At 39.0% G+C, this 21,100-nt stretch overlaps 1 protein-coding gene across 1 annotated transcript in view; it reads right to left on the reverse strand.

Annotated features, from left to right (window-relative positions):
• PCDH7 (protocadherin 7) overlaps positions 1 to 21,100 on the reverse strand; it is a 380,924-nt gene that overhangs the window by 205,190 nt on the left and 154,634 nt on the right. The window contains exon 2 of the mRNA XM_077816173.1: positions 5,487 to 5,703. Within this exon, the coding sequence (XP_077672299.1) occupies positions 5,487 to 5,703 (217 nt within the window). The remainder of the gene's footprint in view (positions 1 to 5,486; positions 5,704 to 21,100) is intronic.

Here is a 21,100-nt window from a genome sequence, read left to right on the forward strand (position 1 = left end):
TGCAGAAGGACTGCATGCCATCCACATCTCATGGCTGCTCGGCAGAAGATGGTACAGTACGACTGCTAGCCATCCTCATCTCTTGCCTGCCCGGCAGAAGATGGTACAATACAACTGCTAGCCATCCTCATCTCTTGCCTGCCTGGCAGAAGATGGTACAGTACGACTGCTAGCAATCCATATCGCCTGCCTGCTCACCATAAGACGGTTCAATAGGACTGACTGCAGGACTAAAGAGAATGACCTGGTCAAGTCACTCCAAATTTAGTCCCTGCGCCCATGTCTGCCCAGGCGCTCCCAGCCGACGTGGCCAGGAGCACCTCGGACACGACGAGGATGGCTACCAGTCATACTGCACCGTCTGCTGCCAGAAGGCAATGGGTTGCTGCTACTGTGTAGCAATGCCGTACCGCGTCTGCCAGCACCCAGGAGACATACGGTGACGGTTACCTGAGCGGGCTCCATGCTTGCCGTGGTATGGCGTCTGCACAGGTAACTCAGGAAAAAAGGCACGAAACGATTGTCTGCCCTTGCTTTCATGGAGGGAGGGAGGGAAGGGGGCCTGACGATATGTACCCAGAACCACCCGCGACAATGTTTTAGCCCCATCAGGCATTGGGATCTCAACCCAGAATTCCAATGGGCAGCGGAGACTGCGGGAACTGTGGGATAGCTATCCACAGTGCAACACTCCGGAAGTCAACGCTTGCCTCGGTACTCTGGAAGCACTCCACCGAGTTAATGAACTTAGAGCATTTTCTGTGGGGACACACACACTCGAATATATAAAACCGATTTCTAAAAAACTTCTATAAATTCGACCTTATTCCGTAGTGTAGACATACCCTGAGTGACTAGACTAAGTCAGTGGTAGAGACAGAAACAGAACTTAAGTCTCTTAACTCCCAGTCCTATGTTCAACCTAGTGGGCCACAGCTATCCTCTGAAAAGCTCATTGTGAGACTTAAAGAATGGTTATACTTTGCTTCCTTGTCCTTGGATGAAAGGTGCTAATATATATATATATATATATAAAGCAAATTATAATTTTATATAAATATAAATTATTTTGTTTAATTGTGACTAGAGAGGACTGTGAGGAACTTCAGATGGGCCTACCAAAGCTATTTTACTAGACAACAAGTTGAAAGATGAAATGTTTTGTTTACAAAAGCAGGATTGTGCACATCAGAAGGATTTATTTGAACTAATCATACACACTGTCGGGTTCTAAATTAGCCCCACAGAAAAAGACATGGGCATCATTACAGACATGTCAATGAAAAGTATTGCCCTAATGACAGCATGTGTAAAAAATGGGATAGAAAATAATACTGAAAATATTGTGATGCCCTCAACTGGAATACTGTGTTCAGTTCTGGTCACCCCCATCTCAGAAAACATCAAGCAGATATTAAAGTTCAGAGACAGGCAACAAAAGTTATTAGATGCACAACAAGACTTTATCTATGAGGAAAGATTGGAAAGGCTGTGAATGTAGTTCAGAGAAGAAATAAATATGAGGCCACATGATAAAGGTATAAAAATAAGGATAGAAAAGGTAAATTGAGCACCTTTATTTACTGTCTCTCATAATACAAGAACAATGGGATATTCAGTGTGGTTTAAAGAAAACAAACATAAAATTGATAAAAATGAATAGTTTTTTACACAACTGATAATTAACTTGTGGAACACACTGCCACAAGAGATCACTGAGGCCAATAATTTTGTAGAATTCATAAAATTGCATGTATGCACAGTGACAACAGTTGTAATGAAATGAGATAGGATGAATAATATTTTAGAAAATATAAACCTTCATGATTCAGGGCATAAGCAGACAACTACCTAAGGGCTTGTCTTCACTTAAGTGTAGACACTACAGAAAACAATGGTGGGGGAGTGTTTCTCCCATCAGCGTAGGTAATACACCTTCCCGAGAGGTGGTGCCTAGGTTGACAGAAAAAATCTTCCATTTACCTAACATTTACCTAACACAGGGAGTTAGGTCATCTTAACTACACTGCTCAGGGGTGAGGATTTTACATACCCCTGACTGATGTACTTAAACTAATCTAATTTTCTAATGTAGACCAGGCCTAATAGAGGTCAGGAGAGAAAGTTATTCCACAATTTTCTATTATGTGGTTTCTTGCACATGCCTATGAAGTATCTGGTACCTACTGGTCACTGTCAGAATCAAAATACTGTGCTTGATAGACCAGGAGTCTGATCCAGTATGGCAATGCCTATAGTCACAATATAAAAATCATGTTGGAAAGAAAAATAATATGTCCTCTTGAGAAAAGCGGTGTGCAATTTCTGTTAAAAGAATGTCTTTTTAATGACCACATTAGAGAAACAATTGATGTTTGTTGGACAAGATTGCACAAATGAGTAGGGTTTCTTTGTAAAGAAAGCTGCAAGGGCAGGGGGAAAAGACTCAGAAGTTATTTCTCGTTCTCCAGATCTTACGAATTAGCAAATCTTTTCATACTGCATTTTCATAGCTAGTCTGCTAACTTTTCTTCCACCCCACCCCAGTCGGCACAGCTGACACCACATCTAATAATGCAAACAAAACTCCATCTACATCTGACATTCATGCAGGCTGGTAATATACTGTGCAGTTGATTATAAAGAAAACCAACCCACTTGCGCTAGTGTTTCAATTCTCTGTTTTATGCTAACCCGAAAAAGTAGAAAGAGACATCTAACCCACCAATTTGGGAAGTTGCATTTCATTACCGATATTTACTCTGGCTGCAGGAGATTCAGCCTTCTTCCACTTGCTGAAACATGAAAGGTTCCTTATTTTCATTAGTGTTGCTATCTTGCACAGAGACTGTATCAAAGGTATCAGAAGGTTTTACATTACTGTACTGAAAATTATCTTCTCAAACTTTAAAATGAAAGTAAATCCAAAGTAATTAGTTATAACTGCATTGCTTCGCACCAGTTGAAATTAAATGGTAAATATTTGAAGTAATAACAATTAAAAACTAAGATAGCTTTCAAAGTGCTGCTTCCATGGAAAATCCAAATGAAAATCCAATACAAATCCTGATTAAAACCTAACCAACCAAAACACTGCAGGTTACCGAGATTCCAGTTAAATCTGACACATGAATACCTGACAGGTTTCAATTCCAATTCTATTTATGTCAGAATGATCCATTAATATTAAAGATTAAATTACCAGAATTTGAGCAATACAATTGTTCTGTGTAGCTAGACAAGTCATCTTAAAATTTGGATCAGAGAAAGCATTCACTCAAATGTCAAATGCTACATTTATAGACGACCAAAAGTGCATTGCATCTTGTTCTGTCATCACCTATTGACTAATGCTAACAAAAATTACTGGAGGCAGGTGACATGCCACTGTCTAAATCCTGTTTTTAAAAGTGGCAGCAGAATTCAAAAGTCAGTAGAGTATAATTTTCATTGCAATGTCACCCACTTTTCACGGGGTTCAGTTCAAGATTTTGTGAATATGACAAAAAATCTCCCTTACTGTCTGTAATCCTTGCATTATACCATTTGAGACTTTATCATGCTACTCTTGTTTTGGAGGTGTTCATGACATAATACATAAATTTAGTAGTTTGATCTGGTTGTGCTTCTACTTATTCTGAAATCTGTCTAATTTCAAAGGGTAAGTATGTAATCCTAACAAAGAAAAGTTACTTTCAACGTCCAAAAAATAGCCTAATTTCATTTTAAAGTTTAATAATTAATGCACTATAATGGCAGTTGCCCCACAATTTCCAAAATTTAAGCAAACTAGAGTCCACTGTATGTTGGAATTTCTGAGAATAAATTTGGATAAAATCACTTTCATTATCTACTGAAGAGTACATCAAAGGTTAGGATAAATCATAGTCCTACAGTTCATCCAAGATTCTGCGTTTATATATTGCTTTATACATATTGTGACTCAGACAGTTTCTGAAGAACTGTGAACTTATTCAATTAAATCTCAAAAATACTTGCCTTCATTGCACTGTATCTACCTGGATATAGCCAGTGCTTTAGCCTCATTTTCCTAAGCACTAAATTTCACCCTTAAATTAACAAAAATACAAATAAATAACAACTTAGGAAGTAGGCTCCCAAAAGCTTTCATTTTTTCTACCTTCTAAAAAGAAATTTTAATACACACACATCTATAAATGGGCAAATGATAACTGAATTTATGATAATTATTATTTCCACTGGGGGGTCCATTAATCTGTATGACTTGAAATAGCCATGCATTGCTGAAATGCAGACCTTCAGCAAATGCAGACTGCTGCAGTCCTTCTTCCTCATATACATTAGACATGTCAATTTCCTGACCACAGAGAATGATCTATTTTTATTGGGTCAATAAGTCTATTTTAGGAATAAAACAAGAACAATTTTTAATTGCTGATCTAAGCCTTTGAAAGAAGCTAAAGTCATGCACAAAGCCAAACCAAATCTATACTGGGTTTGAGGAACTGATGACACTCACATACACTACTATACAAACTTGATTAGCAAACTCCTCGTTTCACATGTCAGCACTATGTACTCTTTGACATGTGGTAGTCTTTGACATGAAGTAATCTACTATATAGTTTAAGGGTATCACTCAAAGCCCACTGAAGTCAATGTCCATTGACTTCACAGAGCTTTAAATAAGGGTCAATAAGTGTGGAACAATAACTTATTTAAGATCTATTATAAAAAGTATTTTAAAGTCCACTATTTTCTAATTATAGACACAAAAGAAAATTGCAAACTACTAAGTATTTAATTACCATAATTTTGTAATTGCTGAAGAATTACTCATACTGCAAATCAGGATGCATTCCCCACCCCATCCCCATATTTCTAAAAAAATCCTTAATTTAAATGATATATTCTAAAAGTATTTTTCTCAATATACCTTGGAGCAAAAAATAAAACAGTGCTTTCCTTTTCTAAATAATTCAACATGGAGTAGAAACCTCAATATTGTTTTGAAAACATGTTACATAATATTGGGGGAAAGGGAAGACTCTAGAAGGAGATTTTTAATTCCTATTTTCTTTATGCTGATGCTGCACAAATTCAATTTCAGGAAAATGTCATAAGCAATGACTGTATGACAAATAAAAAAAAAATGGAAGTAAAAAAGAGAACACAGGTCCCTTATCAGTACCTTTTGTTAAAAAAAAATATTGTGTATGCAATTTAATTTCCTTGAACCCAGCCCCTGCACTGATATTTTTTTAATTATTTAACTGTTTCAGCAATGTAATTTTAAAATAATGTAAAAAAATGCTGCTGATTTTATTTGTATGGTTATGTTCCATTATTTTGTATAGCTGCATTTTAACAAATGTTACCATTTAAAATAAAATAGTTATAATTTAAGCTATTTTATTTTATTATTTTGGACTGACCTTTCCACATGTCTACTTATTATGGCTCACTAGTGTGATTATGTGTGTGAATGTCGTGTTTGCCCCTACCATTTTCCATATGCTCTGCCTCACCAACACTGCCATCCGGCGTAGTCCTTTCGTAGTTGTCCTCTGGGAGTGGAAGGGCACCCAGTCTTGGCCCTGATGAACTCTTACTGCTTGGTGTTTCTGACTCCTCCAGACCGCTGTCATAGCAACTCTGCAATGACCCTTGATGTGGGTCCTGAGGCTGACTCACAACAGAAAACGTCACTCTACGAAATGGCTGCAAGAGAAAAGATTCTGAATGTCACTGAAAAGTTAGGTCTTTGAACAAGTGATTCTCAAAACATGACTTATAACATACTAATATCTTAATGTTGACTAACTGAACATAAAACTTTGAAGTTTTGCCTAATTTAAAATAAACAATTTGTAGTCTTTGACATTGCACGAGGAATGTCATGGATTTTTCAGTTTGCAACACTATCAAGTACTTTCATGCAGTCTGGCAATAAATCTGTTTCAAAAAACCTATATCAGGTAAGAGAGAAACTATACAAGATTTACAAGATAAATGCTCAAATTTGAATTATGTTGTGGCAGCTGGTAACACTAACACACACATAGACCTTTTTAAAATCATTGTCTGTGGTTTTGGAAGCCCATCCACGTAAGAAAGATAACAGAAACAGAAATGTTCAGTTTCTCTTAGCTCTTTTGCAATAAAATTTAATGCCTGGAGATTGGGTGTGTTGCCAGCTGACTTTATAAAGCCTTTAAAGTACCACTGGCACAGCTGAAACCAGATGCTTCCACTGGGACCATTCAAATGTTGACTATTATGGATTTGAGTTCATTCAAAATGTCAGATATTACAGAAGAAATAATTGTCACTGTAAAAGTTTACCTATTGAATTCTGACATTCAAGAGTATACCAAGAAGTGGGTGAGTTCTACTCTCAACATTCAGAAGACACTTAAATGTAGACTGGGGATTAAAAAAAAAATAAAAAGCTAGGTGTCTACCTCCCATTGAAACATACAACACATTTCAGTTCATTTTAATGAAAGTTGTTAGATATTAGGTTTTGAAATATTGTATCAGTAATAACAAACAATAATAATACATTTAATTTACTATTAATAAACTGTATTTTTAGGCTGCAACAAAACCTATAACACTAGAAAACTAGACTATATTTTAATCTTTAATCTATTTGCACATGACACTCTTGTTTATTAGTGTATGTTAGTAATATAATTACTGTTACTAATATACACTAATAAACAAGAGTGCCATGTGCAAATAGATTTTAGATTAAAATATAGTCTAGTTTTCTAGTGTTATAGGTTTTGCTGCAGCCTAAAAATACAGTTTATTTATATATATATATAATTTCACCTTGCTGTCATCTTAACAATCATATTGACATTATCACTTTGGATTTTCAAAGCACAGTGCAAACATGAATACTAACAAAAGCTACAATCCTGCAAAGAGATGAATGAGACTCTATAGGTTTAAAGATGGGTCCCTTTGTTTGACTTAGGCATGTTTTGAAGGTATAATGCAATATTTAAGTGCTAATGTTCAATAGGTTGGTAACTAGGTAGCATTATGGATATAAACTAATAAACAACAACTCCTGGAACAAGTAAATCAGCACCAATTATAAACGTGATTGTTGCTGTTAATATAAGAAAAATTTGAGGTTAACAGACCTATGGTATTGTCATGGTAAATCTTCAAACATTTAAAGTTTGCTTATATTTGTTGCTATAGAATGCCGGTATGTCAGTTTTACTCATGGCTGTACAGTACGTCCACTATGCGAAGAGAGGAAAGTGTAAACAGTGCAAAATGGGGCAAATAAACCACAAAAGACGTGGACAGCCATTGATACTAAAGTGGGATAAGGGGACAGACAACAATAGAGAGGGTTAGAGCCTCTGTGCAGGGACCCGGGCCCTGTGTGATCTAAGCTTCTTTTACCCTGAGGAACCTCAGCAAGGTGGATTTTGATGGTTATATCCCATGCCACACCACAAGACCAGAAGCCCCTCCTCTTTAAATGGAGCATTCTGCAGAAAATCATCTCATTGAACCTCATAGGAATTTTAGAGCCCTTCCGAGGTGTTTTAAAACAGTAGGGTAGAATAAGGCCCTTAATATTCTGAACGGTGAGATGTTTGGATCATTTGTATTCCATGTCATATGTCAGATTACATATTATGTTATTTGCTATTAACAATTTACTCATGTAGGCATATGGTCACATATACCTTGTATTTAAGTAATGGTAAAGTCCTTTGTCCTTATAGTTTTAGAGCTGAGTAACTAGCTATCATGTTATCTTTAGTACTGAAGAGAGCCACTTCTACTCAGTGCATTTTCTCACTCCATTGGACTTTAAAAGAATTTTAAATGGATGCCAAACACAGATATGTGTTTTTGATAATCTGCCATTTTTCTCTAACATGACTTTTTTCAGATAATTTAAGAATACTCTCAAACACAAGTGTGAACTATATGGAAAGTTACGGATAAGTAAAGATTGCTATTCTCGTTGACAGAACTCACCGGCTATTTCCACTGTTCTAACATGGTTGCTATATTCATTTCTTCACTTTGTGATCATGTAAGGTGACTGGTTGCCTGATTTTATTACATTGGAGATGAGATATTTTTGTTTTGGAAAATATGGGCATATTATTTCGTAAAGAATGTTAAAAGCTCCTAAAACATTCCAAACTGGTGATATACTACTGCCCAGAAAACAACTCAGTTGTATTAAAAGGGGGGTAGGAGGAAAAGGTTTGTGCCAGTTATAAAGGTTTTCAGAATAAGAAACACAAAATGCAGAATGTACTTAAAATAAGTCTATTTACCTATTTAAGTTTTATACACAACTGACCAACTTCCTATGGCTCTAAGGGGAAATTAAAAGCAAAAAGAGAGTGTCAACAAAAAATGATGCTCCCAGCTAAACAATTAAAACATCAAGACCTTTTTTAAATAAGGTTAAACTATGATGTGTAAGTAAAAGCTGTCAGTGTATTCTGAGCTCTAATAATTTCAATATTCTTTCATTTTAATACACAGCATTATGCTTAGAGGGACAAATCCTGCCCCTCCCCTACTGCTACAGGGGGACCCCTGGCAGCCGGTTGAATTTGTTGCACACCCTCTTTGCATCACAGAGTCCTGGGTGGACAACAAGAAGCAGAGCCAGAGAAACTACAACTATTTGAACTGTCCCTATGTACAGTAAGGGATGAGGCATGTAAAGTCCTGTGGAAGCCTTTATGGCATAGCCGCCACAGTTGCTCCAAGGCCTATAAGAAGGATTCCTTTCCTCCCACCCCCAATTTATCTACCCCGTGCCCAGCATCACTACTCGGGCTGGGTCCTGGGCTCAGGTTTGGGGTTCAATGAACTGGCCTCCTAATAGTACTTTGGAGCCTGCATACAGTGAAATTCCATTCATAATCAATTAAAATGAAAGGCTTGAGTTTTTCAATGCTTTGCAAGGCAGAAATTGAAAATCCGGTAATAGTGAACCTGTGCTTATGCTGAGGTTGCTCTGTAGCAGGAAAAGTAACTTAGTTATAAGATGATTCCACTGCAGTTATTTTTAAATAACTCAACTCCTCTTATTTCTAGCTTTGGAGCAGGGCTGACACACTGAACTGAAAAGTAGGAAGTCACTCAGTGTTTACATATTCTGTAACCTGATACTTCTTAACTTTTCTCCTTCCCCCTTGAGCTGGTTTTATATTTTCATTTATAACAACAACACTACACTTACTCAGGTGAGGTATTATGTTTAGAGAGGATGGCAGGAGCAACTGAGCAATGCAGTGGAGAGCACCTGAACCAGTGCTGCACAGCACATGTCTTTTGTACTGCGACTTTCCTTCTGCCTTAGCAGGAGTGCAGCAAAATAGCAGCTTTTTAGAGTAGAATATGTAGAACCTCCACACGGTGAGTAAATGTAACCTGGGCTGAGTGCAACCCCCACAGAGAGACATTGAATGAGCTTCCGCCGGGTGGATGGGGAGAAGAGGCATTCCAAATTCCAATCCTGGTGAAGAGCAGTGGTATGTGACACACTGCACTACTAAAGGTACAGAATAGCTGTGAGCAATTTGGTGTGATCAATGACTCGAGAGCTCTACAGTCTGAGTCACAGATCACAGCATTAACCTCACATTGGCTAAATCCATCAGTTCATACAGAAAACTTACCAGAGGAAGATTGAAGAGAAATATATTTCCCCTACCTAACTCCCCAAATGAAGAAAAAGGTTGCAATCCTGTTCCTGCTGAAATAAGTGATAAAACTCTGCTCAGTGTAGCGTCCATAGTACATGAACATAGAAAAAGGAAGACATTCCGTTATCTTGCCGACAGCTGTGTTGCTGAGGTGCAATGTGTCTGTCCTAGCCAACGCTCCCCTTAACCTCATGTTCATTTGGCAGAATATGCTATAAAAGTGAATGCCTGAAACTACAGTAAATAGTATTCTAAAAAATACCCCAACATTTAAGATAGGAAGGGAAGAAGCTTTGTTTTTCGTCAAAACAGCATGTGTACATAAAACATATACATGCATCTGTTTTTCTGCAAGAGGAATGCATTCTGCTTCCTGGTTGAGATAATATATAAATATGCATGTCTTATGGTTAAATCCTGCCTTGAAAAATGTGTATTGTAACATGCTGCAGTGAAAGCATCCTATAACGTGAGATACCAGGCAAGCAGGATAACTCATATTCACCCCACAGTAAACAGTAAAACATATAAAAGAAAATACACTAAAAAGTACAAACAAGACAAATATATACACATTCAGAAAACTGCAAAGGGTGGGGAGAACTCCAGATGATGTAAACTGGTGCAACTCCATTAATTTTAGTTGATTGACATGGAGCTTTGCTGATTTGCACCAGCTGATAAACTGGCCCTTTATTTTGTGCATGATGATTAGCATACAGAAGTGTGAGGATAGGTCTTACTGTTCTGTTAAATGCTTTGTCTAAAGTAGGGTTCAAGGAGTGATGGTAGCATGTATTAGCTAAACTCCCACTGACTGCACCACTGTTTTACAAATCCCGTTAGGTGTCTTCTCAGCTCATTATTTAGACTAGAAGGTGTTTGGTGCAGGGATCATCTTTTTGTTTTGTGTTTGTACAGTGCCTATTACAATGGGGTCCTGGTCCAAGTCTGAAGCTCCTAGGTGCTACCACAATACAAATAATAATAAATTATGGCACTATGCAGAAAAATGTGCCTATATTTTGACCCAACTACATACCCCTTCCCACAAATATATATATCTGGATTCAGACTTAGATGCTGTTCTGCAAAATGGATATAATCTATCAAACCAGGAGTTATCTGCAAGAGATCAGATCAGGGTGATCAGATCAGGGCCCATAACAAATTAGGGTACATCTGCACTGCAGGTGGGAGCATGCTTCCCAACATGAGTAAACAGACCTATGCTAGCTCTGCTGTAGCTAGCATGCTAAAAATGGCAGTGTAGCCAGGGATAGCACAAGGCTGCAGCTCAGTCTAATGAATGAGTACAACCTTGCCTCAGATGCCCATGGTATGTACTCATGCAGTTAGCCTGAGCCACTGCCCATGCTACCCCCAGCTACACTGCTATATTTAGCACGCTAGCTAGAGTGCATCTGTCTACTCATCTAGGAAGTATGCTCTCCTCTGCAGTGTAGAAATACCCTAAAGGTCTGATTCTTCCTACAAGGTGCTAAATACAATTACAAATTAGCTGAAGTTGGTGGTGTTCTGAACCTTACAGAGATGCTCAGCACGTTGCAGGGTCTGGCCCCAAAACGCAAAGAGCGTGCCCCTCATCCCAGGTTCCACCATCCCAGGAACCACTCATCCGCAGCTCTGACCATCGATAACTGGAGAGTATGAATAAGGTTATGGTAAATCAAGAAAGTGGTGGAAGAGGTGTGCTTTGTGATTTTTGCCCCCCTCCCCCAAACTCCTTGCCACACACACTTTTTCTGTTTACCACTAGGCAGAAGAAGTCACTGAAATACCAGTTTGAGGCAACTTCTTTGCAATTCCCCCATTGGGTATTCAATCCCAAAGGTTTGCATTGCCACCCACTCCTAGAGGTTCTGCTTTAAAAAGGGGAGGCCTACTCAGAGGTATGATGAATCAGCGCATCCCCCTTTTCCAGTTAGCACCACTTCTTTGGGGTTACCTTGTGCCAATGAAATCCTACCCATGCTGATTTGCCCTATCACAAGATCCAGAATAATCCGATTGTTACTAAAAAAAAACCCCAAAAAAACAAAAAAAGGGAAATCTCTTTTTTCATTTAAATTATTGCTTATTGGTTTTGGGGTCTTGTGGAGTGATGCCTTTAATGAGGTGTGAGGCATTCTCCACCTAGAAGATGTGAATAGATATCAGGGATTTGAGACCTCCCTGCCCTTCCCATTTTGTTAAAGGAATAAAGTTCCCAGCTAGGTCACGACAGACAGAAAGGAAATCCTAAAGGAGATGAAAAAGAGGAATGTGGTATGGAAAAGGTTGAAAGCCCTGAGTATGGTTATTACTGTTTATTCTCTACATTTAAAAATATGATGAAACTTTTTTTGAATTATTAAAAATTAACATTTTAAAACACATTCAGGTTTTAATGTTGCCATTTTTCTCTAGTGCTAGTCTGAGTAGGAATTATCTGACACAAAATTAACACACATAATATTCAGTTCAGTACAGCCCATTTAGCCCATTCCAATGAATTTAAATGAGTGCGATATAATTCCAGCAAAATCCTTTCTCCAAGAACGATGTGCAAGTTAATTGGTATTTTGTAGCATTTATTACACATTTAGAGACAATGCAGACATTAGAATTCTGAACTCTATATTGCAGGACTTCTAAGAAACAGATCTTCACAGTCAAATGTATTAAAAATGTTCCATGTATCTTGCCTCATGGAGTAAGATCATGGCCTGTACTTCCCCGATAAAAAGGAACAGACATTGATGGCAATATGTTTGCTATCAGAACAATTAAGGAGCATTGATGTTGATTAATTCAGTACACATTAAAAATAGAAAATTCTGGACATATATATATGCTGTTCACCATGACCCTTACAATAATCCACAACAAGATGCCAAGCGCCATATAACTGGAATAGTATAGTCTATATACTACTGGATCAGGACACTACTAATCCTAAGAAAACCAAAGTATTACATCTTCACATACTTCGGAAAAATCCTGACTTTCATTAACTGGGGGCACTTGGAATTAAGGCTACAGATATAGTTCACCTTTATGCAAAACACAAAACTGTAGGGTGTCCATATTTTTTTTTTAAAAAAGTACTGGAAATGACCAGGAATGTATGTTGACTTACATATATTATGACCCTTTCAGTAAACTTATTTAATTAATGATATTACTGACACGAAAATTCACTTTACACATTCATAGAATCATAGAATGTAAAGGAGAGGGATCTGCAGGACTTTTGAAATGATGGTTCCAGTAGCCCCCACTCTGGGCAGTGTGCCAGGATATGCAGGTCATGACCAGGTTGTGACTGGTCAGCCCAGTGCTATCCCTGCATCCTTTGTAGTGACACCATGCAAGAGGGATCTCTAGGATCACATTCAGATGGTAACAGTAAGGCATCTCTGTTTGACCCTGGGAAGGAGTAGTCCAGTGACAGTGGAGTAGGACAAGTGGTGAAGTGTAATATTCTCTAAATGGCACTGCCAAGGAAGGATGTCTTTATGTGATTCCAGCCTAATGTTCCATTGGTACAGATGATGTCCCCAAAGAGGATCTCAAAGGTTCTGTGAGAGCATACTTTGGTCTTGTAATCAGCACCATGGTCAGTTCAGGTGCCTTCATTGGTGTCAATGCTGGTTGTGTCTATTTACCTAGCACTACTCTCTTGGCAAAGGACTTAGACTCCTATCCCTGGAGAAGTGATATTTTTTCTCTCTGTGGGGTGGTGCCTCTCTACGCTAGGAGCCATATTTGACTTCCTCTCGGCCCTTCCTGTTAGCCTCAATCTTCTATTGGGGCACCAGTGCCAGCTCCAACTGTGGCATCCACCCTGACGCATCCTTGAAGAACAGTATTTATGCATCAGCTGCAGTGGAGCAGATATGGATGTTTATGACAAATAAAGCTCATAACTTCAATTCATATACATTAATTTAAGCATGAGTCCTTGCTTAGATCTAGATCTACCTAACCTTTGAAGTTTTAAAACACAGCCATTTGTAAATTAAAATGACTGGTGGTGGGGGGTGGGAGGGAGGGGTGGAAAGCAGACACTAGTTGAAATACCCCAGAAAGGACAAAAACTAAAACTTTGTCCTAGATGTCAGCAGTGAAATTTCGATTACCAATTTTTATTACAAAGCCTACCTAGGGGATTTAAACCTGGAGAAAAATAAATATATCCTTAACTATGGCGTTGCTCCTGATACATTCATAATGAGATTACACAGGCAAATTGACACAAGAGTCTCCAAATGCTTGGCAAACATGGCAACATATCATTAAGGGCTTTTATGTTTCAGCTGTACCATTTCCAATGCCCAGTGATTCTGCTAGCATTGGGAATCAACATGATAAAGCTGCTCCAGACCCAACCAAACCGACTTGTTGCTGCTCAGCATTTCTTCCCTACCCAAAAAAATTCTTGCTAATACTGCAACTCAGTAAATGGAGTGCAGTTGTGTCTGCTAATGGTCCTCCTCATCCTCAGCTCACACATTGCTGTCCCCCACATGCTCTGCTAACAGGGCATGGATATTGATAACTCTGCCACTGATTGTGTCTGCCCACAAGGGAAACCCCCACAACTCTCCTTCAAATTTGCCCACAAGGTAAATAATGAATTCTTTCCTGTTACTCCTTAGTCTCATGAACCATGCTTCACCTCTCTCCTCCACTCCACCACAGTAAAATTAATCTCAAGACAGAAGTCCTGCATGACACCCTACTGCTTCCACAATTTAAGCCATTTTAAGGATTTTTGTGGTGTACATCACCTTTCACCCTGCACTGACTGAGATAAATTATACCCTACATGACCAAGAAAATTAAATCGCATTAATACTTTTACCTTCCGAGGGATGGCCAACCCTAATTTCAGTTACCAGTACCTTGGATGTATACAGGCAGATTAGACAGAAAGATAAAGCAACAGTAGTAGCTGCATCATACTTAAGCTTGACACATGCTTTCCATGACATAAGACAGAATTGTCCTCTAAAGTCCCCAGTATATTTTTTCTCCCCAGTTTTCCTTCTATTGCAAGACTTGCTTGCACAAAGAGGTCTGCCAACTAGTTTTTCAATCTGGATTGGAGACTGTTTTTGAAAACTCCCTTTTCAATTTTAATTCTGTTTGGTGAGTGAGATCAAGAATCTTTTATGTACCGAGGGTTCCTCACGAGTTAGGTCTCCAGAACACTCTTTGCACATATAGATGGATCTGAATCTGGAGTGCGCACAATGCACTTTCTTTAAGTTTTAATGGAGTAAACCCAGTATTCTCCTTTTTTAACACTATTGTACTTTTGGAAAGTATCGACTAATTGGTACCTTATTATTATTTGTAGCAGAGAAAAACATTGTGTCTCCTGGTATCTCTAAATTATTTATTGACTGTGCCCTTTCACCCATTTCCCTAGACTCTGCACAGCAATTATTACAAACTAATATATATATTGTATATATGTATATATACAAATATATATATATATATATATATATATTGTGACAGACAAGGCCATATGACTATAGAAAAATAGTGGGAGATAGTTATATTAGCTCCAGGTGAAACAAATCCCTGCTACCAGGATAAGTTAAATGGCAGCTGCTCCAGGTCAATTAAGACACCTGGGGCCAATTAAGAACTTTCCAGAAGGCAGAGAGAATGCTAGGTTGATTGGGACACCTGAAGCCAAACAGGGACTGGCTGAAACTAGTTAAAAGCCTCCCAGTTGGTCAGGTGGGTGTACATGTCAGGGGCTGTGGGAGGAAGTTGTGTGGTTGGAGAGACTGAGCAGTACACACCATATCAAGCACAAGGAAGGAGGCCCTGAGGTAAGGGTGAAGTGGAGCTTGAGGAAGTGAGGGCTGCTGTGGGGAAGTGGCCCAGGGAATTGTACATGTCCTGTTTCTAAAAGGTCAGCTACCATAGCTGATATTATTAGGCTCCCTGGGCTGGAGCCCGGAGTAGAGGGTACATGGGCTCCCCACACTTTGCCTTGTCCCTGATTAATCACTGAGACTGGGAGACAACAGAGACTGTGCAAAGGAGGATAGCTTCTCCTCACTTCCCTAGCTGGCTTATGATGAAAATGGTTCAGTAGACTGTAACCCTTGTCTCTAGAGAGAGGAGTGTTATGTGGAGGGTCACAGTGAGCTTCTGAAGCTAGTGAAATCCGCCAGGGACCCACGGAGACAAGGACAGAGCTTTGCCACAATATATATAGATATAGATATATATCTTGGGACTGAATGTATTTGTGTAAATAAGGAGTAACTCTGGTGTAAAACTGGTGAGCCAGGGAATAATCTTCATATGTATTTATGATAGGCATAGATAATGTGGCTGGCAGGCTATTGGAAGCCTGACTATTAGAAGCCTGTCTGGTTTCTGGAGGAACTTTGTCAAATAAAATCACTTCTCAACTTTACCTTGTGGACCAATCTGGTGGCTGGACAAACCCAAGATTGGGAGGAGGGGCACTGAATAGGTTAAGGCACCTTTGCTCACATTCCTCAAGATTCCCCAAGCACAATTAGGATGCAACCCAGGATCTAGCCCATTTTGCCCAGGTGTATTAGACTACACAAGAACTCTGATTATTCCCCAACTTACACCAGTTTTACACCTGCATTACTCCTTATTTACACAAATACATTTGGGCCCAAGGTATGTGGCAGTCAAGAATCAGGTCCATGAAGTCTGCAGCATCAGAACTGCACTCATGCAGCAGCACTGGTTGACATCCCAGCAACTCTTACTCTCCCTGCTTTTCCATAAGACCTAACAAGGAAGGGTAGGAATTCAGACAACCACAGTGATACTGACACTGAAATTTAGTATCACTTAAATTCAGTGACAACAGCAGCCATTACCATCACCGTACTAAAATGATTATTGCTCACTTTTGTTGGTGTTTTACTTATCTTCATTACTTCCACTGCTGTTTATCCAACCACAGATATTTGAAAATGATGCTCTAAAGCTAGATGAAGATATTATGAGACAATCACCACTAGTCATAGAGAGTCAATAATGTCAAATGATAGTGAGATAAATATAATGACATTGATATGTGTATGGGACAGATCTGCAGAGTGAAAGAACAGTAATATCAACTAATCATGCAAATTCAAGGTGTTTCTTTAAGCATTGGATTTTTGACAAAACATGCAATTATATTTTTCTTTGTATTCATTCTTAATTGCTAGCAGCTTGTTAAAAGACTAACAAACAAAATATTAATGCACAATTACTCTTCTCCGTGAATGCATTCAACCCACACAACTTTTTGTTTCCCCTTACAGTCACACATTTCTATCATTCTAAATTCCTATTGTGTTTAATGTACAACTGGAAAATTAAACAGACATTATTTTTTTCAGTGAGAAGCCTGTAACACCTTAGAGAAGTACTACAACAGAAAAAGAGAGCAGAGAAATACTTTGACAAGAATAAAGTCCTTGATTATTAGCTACAATAATTAACAAATGAAGAGTGCATATAATGGTTGAATAAAATGGTAATAAAGACCCTATAAAGACACTATATCAGAAAGAAACTCAAGGCTTGTCTATATGGCCCTGCAGTTCAGACTCTGGTGGCTGGACTGCTCCTTAGTGAATAAGCACAATAAAAGAAAAGTTGGGACATTTGTTCGTTGATGTTGACAAGGGCGATTCCATTTTAATTATTTATGCTCATACTTCATAATGTACTAGTAAACATACTGTAGTATATTTTGTAAAAAAAAAAAAAAAAAAAGAAGTCTTAGTAATCCAGCAACTTGCTACAGTCCCTGCTATTAAATCTGTGCTCATATGGTGTAGCCATGGCCGGTATTTTATGAGAATTACAAGGTTGAGGATTAGTGGAGAATAGGTTAGTGAGCTTTCACTTTGCTGAAATATCACCAGAAGGGAATCCAAACCATCCACTCTGCAGCCCTCCTAGCCAGCAGGGTCCCCATCCATGTTGTCTAACCTTAAAGTCCTCCTTCTCTCCTGATTCCCCCTTGTTTTGCCCCACACACGTTCCTGAAAATCACCTTTCTCTTTCCCATTATCTGACATGTTTAGCCCCTTTCTCTCTCTCTCCCTCTCTCTTTTCTTAGGCCTTACAACTTTCTTTCCCCTCACTCCTGCAACCAATTACAGATGGAGTAGGGGGCTTATTGCTGCCATTTGGCATCACTATCACCTAACCACTAAATATGCTCTCTGCTCATGGCACCCCCTCAATTTCCCCAGCTTTGTAGTGAGATGCAGAGATTGAGTTGGAGCCAGGAGTGGAACTGAGAAACAGAGAGCATGCTGAGTGAGCAAAGATAGGACTCTCAGCTGCCAGACATGCCTAGATGCAGCCAGGAGGGTGGTCTCCAGGAACAGATGAGAGACAAACACTTTTTAAAAGTTCTGACAGCTGGCCAGAAAAGCAAGAGATTCATGAGGGAAGTTGGGGAGCAGAAAAAGAACCACAAGATGAATGTTAAGTAGATCTGCCTCCAGCTCAAGCATCTTCTTGTTTTGTGATAGTCCTATGATAGTGGCAGCAGAAAAGAGACACACAAAGAAGCAGAGGGCATATGAGACATTCCATTACAGCAATTACAGCTATATGAGGAGCTGTGGTGGAGGTGGTTGAAATGACTGTTCATGTTCTTTTTGCCTGCTTCCAGAAATACATTTACTGTCAGATTGTTGTTTCAGTGTCTCACTATTTGGGCTGTTACAACAACCAGGCACCTGGAGTGTCCTCTTTTTCAAATCTAATGGAAAGGGAACATGAGTAGTAGCCCATTGGTCTTCCCAACTGTTTTTATATTATTTTTTTAACATTTTTATATCATGCATCTTTATCATATTTCTCCTTTTCCTTTCCAGATGATGCTAAGGTTTTTGTGTAGGGAAGTGCAATTTCACCGAATCTAGTATTTTCTTCAGATCCTTGTACAGAATCCACTCCCACTCCCCACACGTCCTTCCAATAATTTTCATTGAATTCATCTGAACATTTTGTTTGTTTCTTTCCTGTCTTTTTTAAATGTAGCATCCCAGGTGATGGAGATGCATTAATTTATATAAGTGGTACTAAAATATATTCCAGATTACTCACTTTTTTTGTAGAGATGAAAACTTTACTTTTGAACTTTCCTCAGTTATGCCTACATCATTTTTCCTGAGCGGTTACAACTAGTTGAGAAACCATCAATGCATATGGGTAGTTTAAACTGTTCTTTTCAGCGTGAATTACCTTGCACTCGTATGCAACCGTTGTCTTGTCTAAAGGGCCATAAGTGTCTAGGTCTTCTGGAGTTCCTATCTCTAACAGTGTAGCCTACATTATGTGTTCTTGGGGGGAAAAAATTCTACTTCACATCCACCCATGATCAATTATATAATTTAATAACTATATTAAACACTGATCCTAGTACTAATCCATTTATTAGTCTTGACCTCTTTCCATGATGACCTTTGGCCATTTAGTCCTGCTTTAACTCCTTATCAGTTTTCAATAGGACTTTCCCCCTCACTGTGTGTTAACCAATCCTTAGTAGCCTTTTCTGATTCTTCATAACAAAAATCCTTTCAAAGTCTAGGGCCTTGTGCTTTTCCACTCCATTGTGTGGCTGTGAATAAATCATATGCACCAGTTCTGCCATAGCTACTATTTTAGCTCCTCCATGCAGACAAATTCTAGTTGCTTGTGCAAGAGTGTGGAAGCAGGTGGGAAAGGGCTGAAAGAAAGAAATAGCTCTTGCATCTCCTTTATATACATGTAGCCCCCTGTCCCACAGAATTCTGTTTTCTTCATTCAGCAAATACAAGGTACAAGAAAGCATCGGTAAATGACAGCAATGCTAGAAACCTCAAAGGGGAGTGGTGGGAAGGGTAGCAGTATGGACATGCCCCCTCCTGGTCCACACCTGGTAGGAGCTGGAGGATGTCACATGGCAGTGTGGAGCAAGATACACCCTTTTAACCTCCATGTCATCATAATGCAGCCCACTAAGCTGCATCGGGCTGACAAACACAACTTGGCTAGTTGGTTTGTCCTAATCATATCATACTCAATAATTCCGTCCTTAATGATTTTGCATGACACTGACATTTTCTATGGATATGTTCCCCTCTGCTAATTTATACTACTTCATCCAATTTTCCACTCTACATCCATATTTATTTTAATTGAACTCACTGTTGAGACAGGAAAATCTACTCTGCATACTCTGGATTAGTAACTTCCCACAGCATCACTTTAACAGCAACATAAATTAGTTCTTGCTAAAACAAAAAGAAAATCATGTGTTAAGGTTTATGCATGGCAGCTGGGAAAAAAAAAAACAACCCAAAATAAATTCTGATAAGACGTATGTAACAAAATGGCAAAGCTCTTTTTGTTAAGTTGACTCACCCTGTCACCCTGGAGTGAGATGCTGATTTATTGCTACTGATTCATTTTGGCAGAAGTGGCTTGTTAACTCCACCTTGGGAATAAAGCACATGGGAGTGGATCTTTCGGCTGAAGGAACAAGGTGGGATTCTCAGCTGCGCCTCTAAAAGTAGCAGCCCGGATGGCCTGTTTAAGTTATGGAAGCCACTCCCCTGCTGCCCTATGTGCTGTTATTCTGCACCGTGTAGTATCCTGCCCCAACAAGCCACTCCCACCCCTTAGTCCTGTCCCCAGCATGCCCCTACACCAGGGCTTGTGAAGAGACCTAAGAAGACGGTTTTATGACTGTTTTCCATAGTGCAACCCTCCCCTAGCCAGACATGGGGTTTTAGTGTCTCTTTATGCTGCTCTGGCTCTTTTAACAAGTGTAAAAGGGCTGGAGCAAGGGTGATGCTCTCACCCCTCATGTCTACTACAGAAAGGATCTCTGAAGGGAAAGGTTAGGGAAAGACTTACCAGTAGATTAACATTTATGTTTTTATTGTTATTAATTACCAATAAAGCCAAATCCCAAGAAGGAGGTAAATCTGGACTAAATACAGTAAGCTAGATTGTGGCTTTTAAACCACAGCTGCAAGTATGTAGTCACTACACACATTTTGCCTCAGCTAAGCACAATATCTCCTAATGCTGTTCTTTGTGCAATCATTAAGATGCAGTAGCTTGCATATCCCAGTGTGCCAGTCTTACTCTACAGTGTGGAATTGGGGGCAAAACCATGTCCTTGTCCACTTCCCCCCACTTTTTGGAGTCCTGTTTTCCACGATAGTTTGTAGGGGTGATCAATCTTCGTGCTCCTCAGACCACAGGAACTGTTTTGTTAGTGTTAGTGTGTCATCTGAGTGTAGCCTTCTTGGCTTGTGCAGAGGCTGTTCAGCCATTTAGAAGCTCAAAGTGTTGAGTAAAAAGTGTTTTTGTTTTTTTTTTGGTTT

Source organism: Eretmochelys imbricata, chromosome 4 (assembly GCF_965152235.1).
Source record: "Eretmochelys imbricata isolate rEreImb1 chromosome 4, rEreImb1.hap1, whole genome shotgun sequence".
Classification (NCBI taxonomy): domain Eukaryota; kingdom Metazoa; phylum Chordata; order Testudines; family Cheloniidae; genus Eretmochelys; species Eretmochelys imbricata.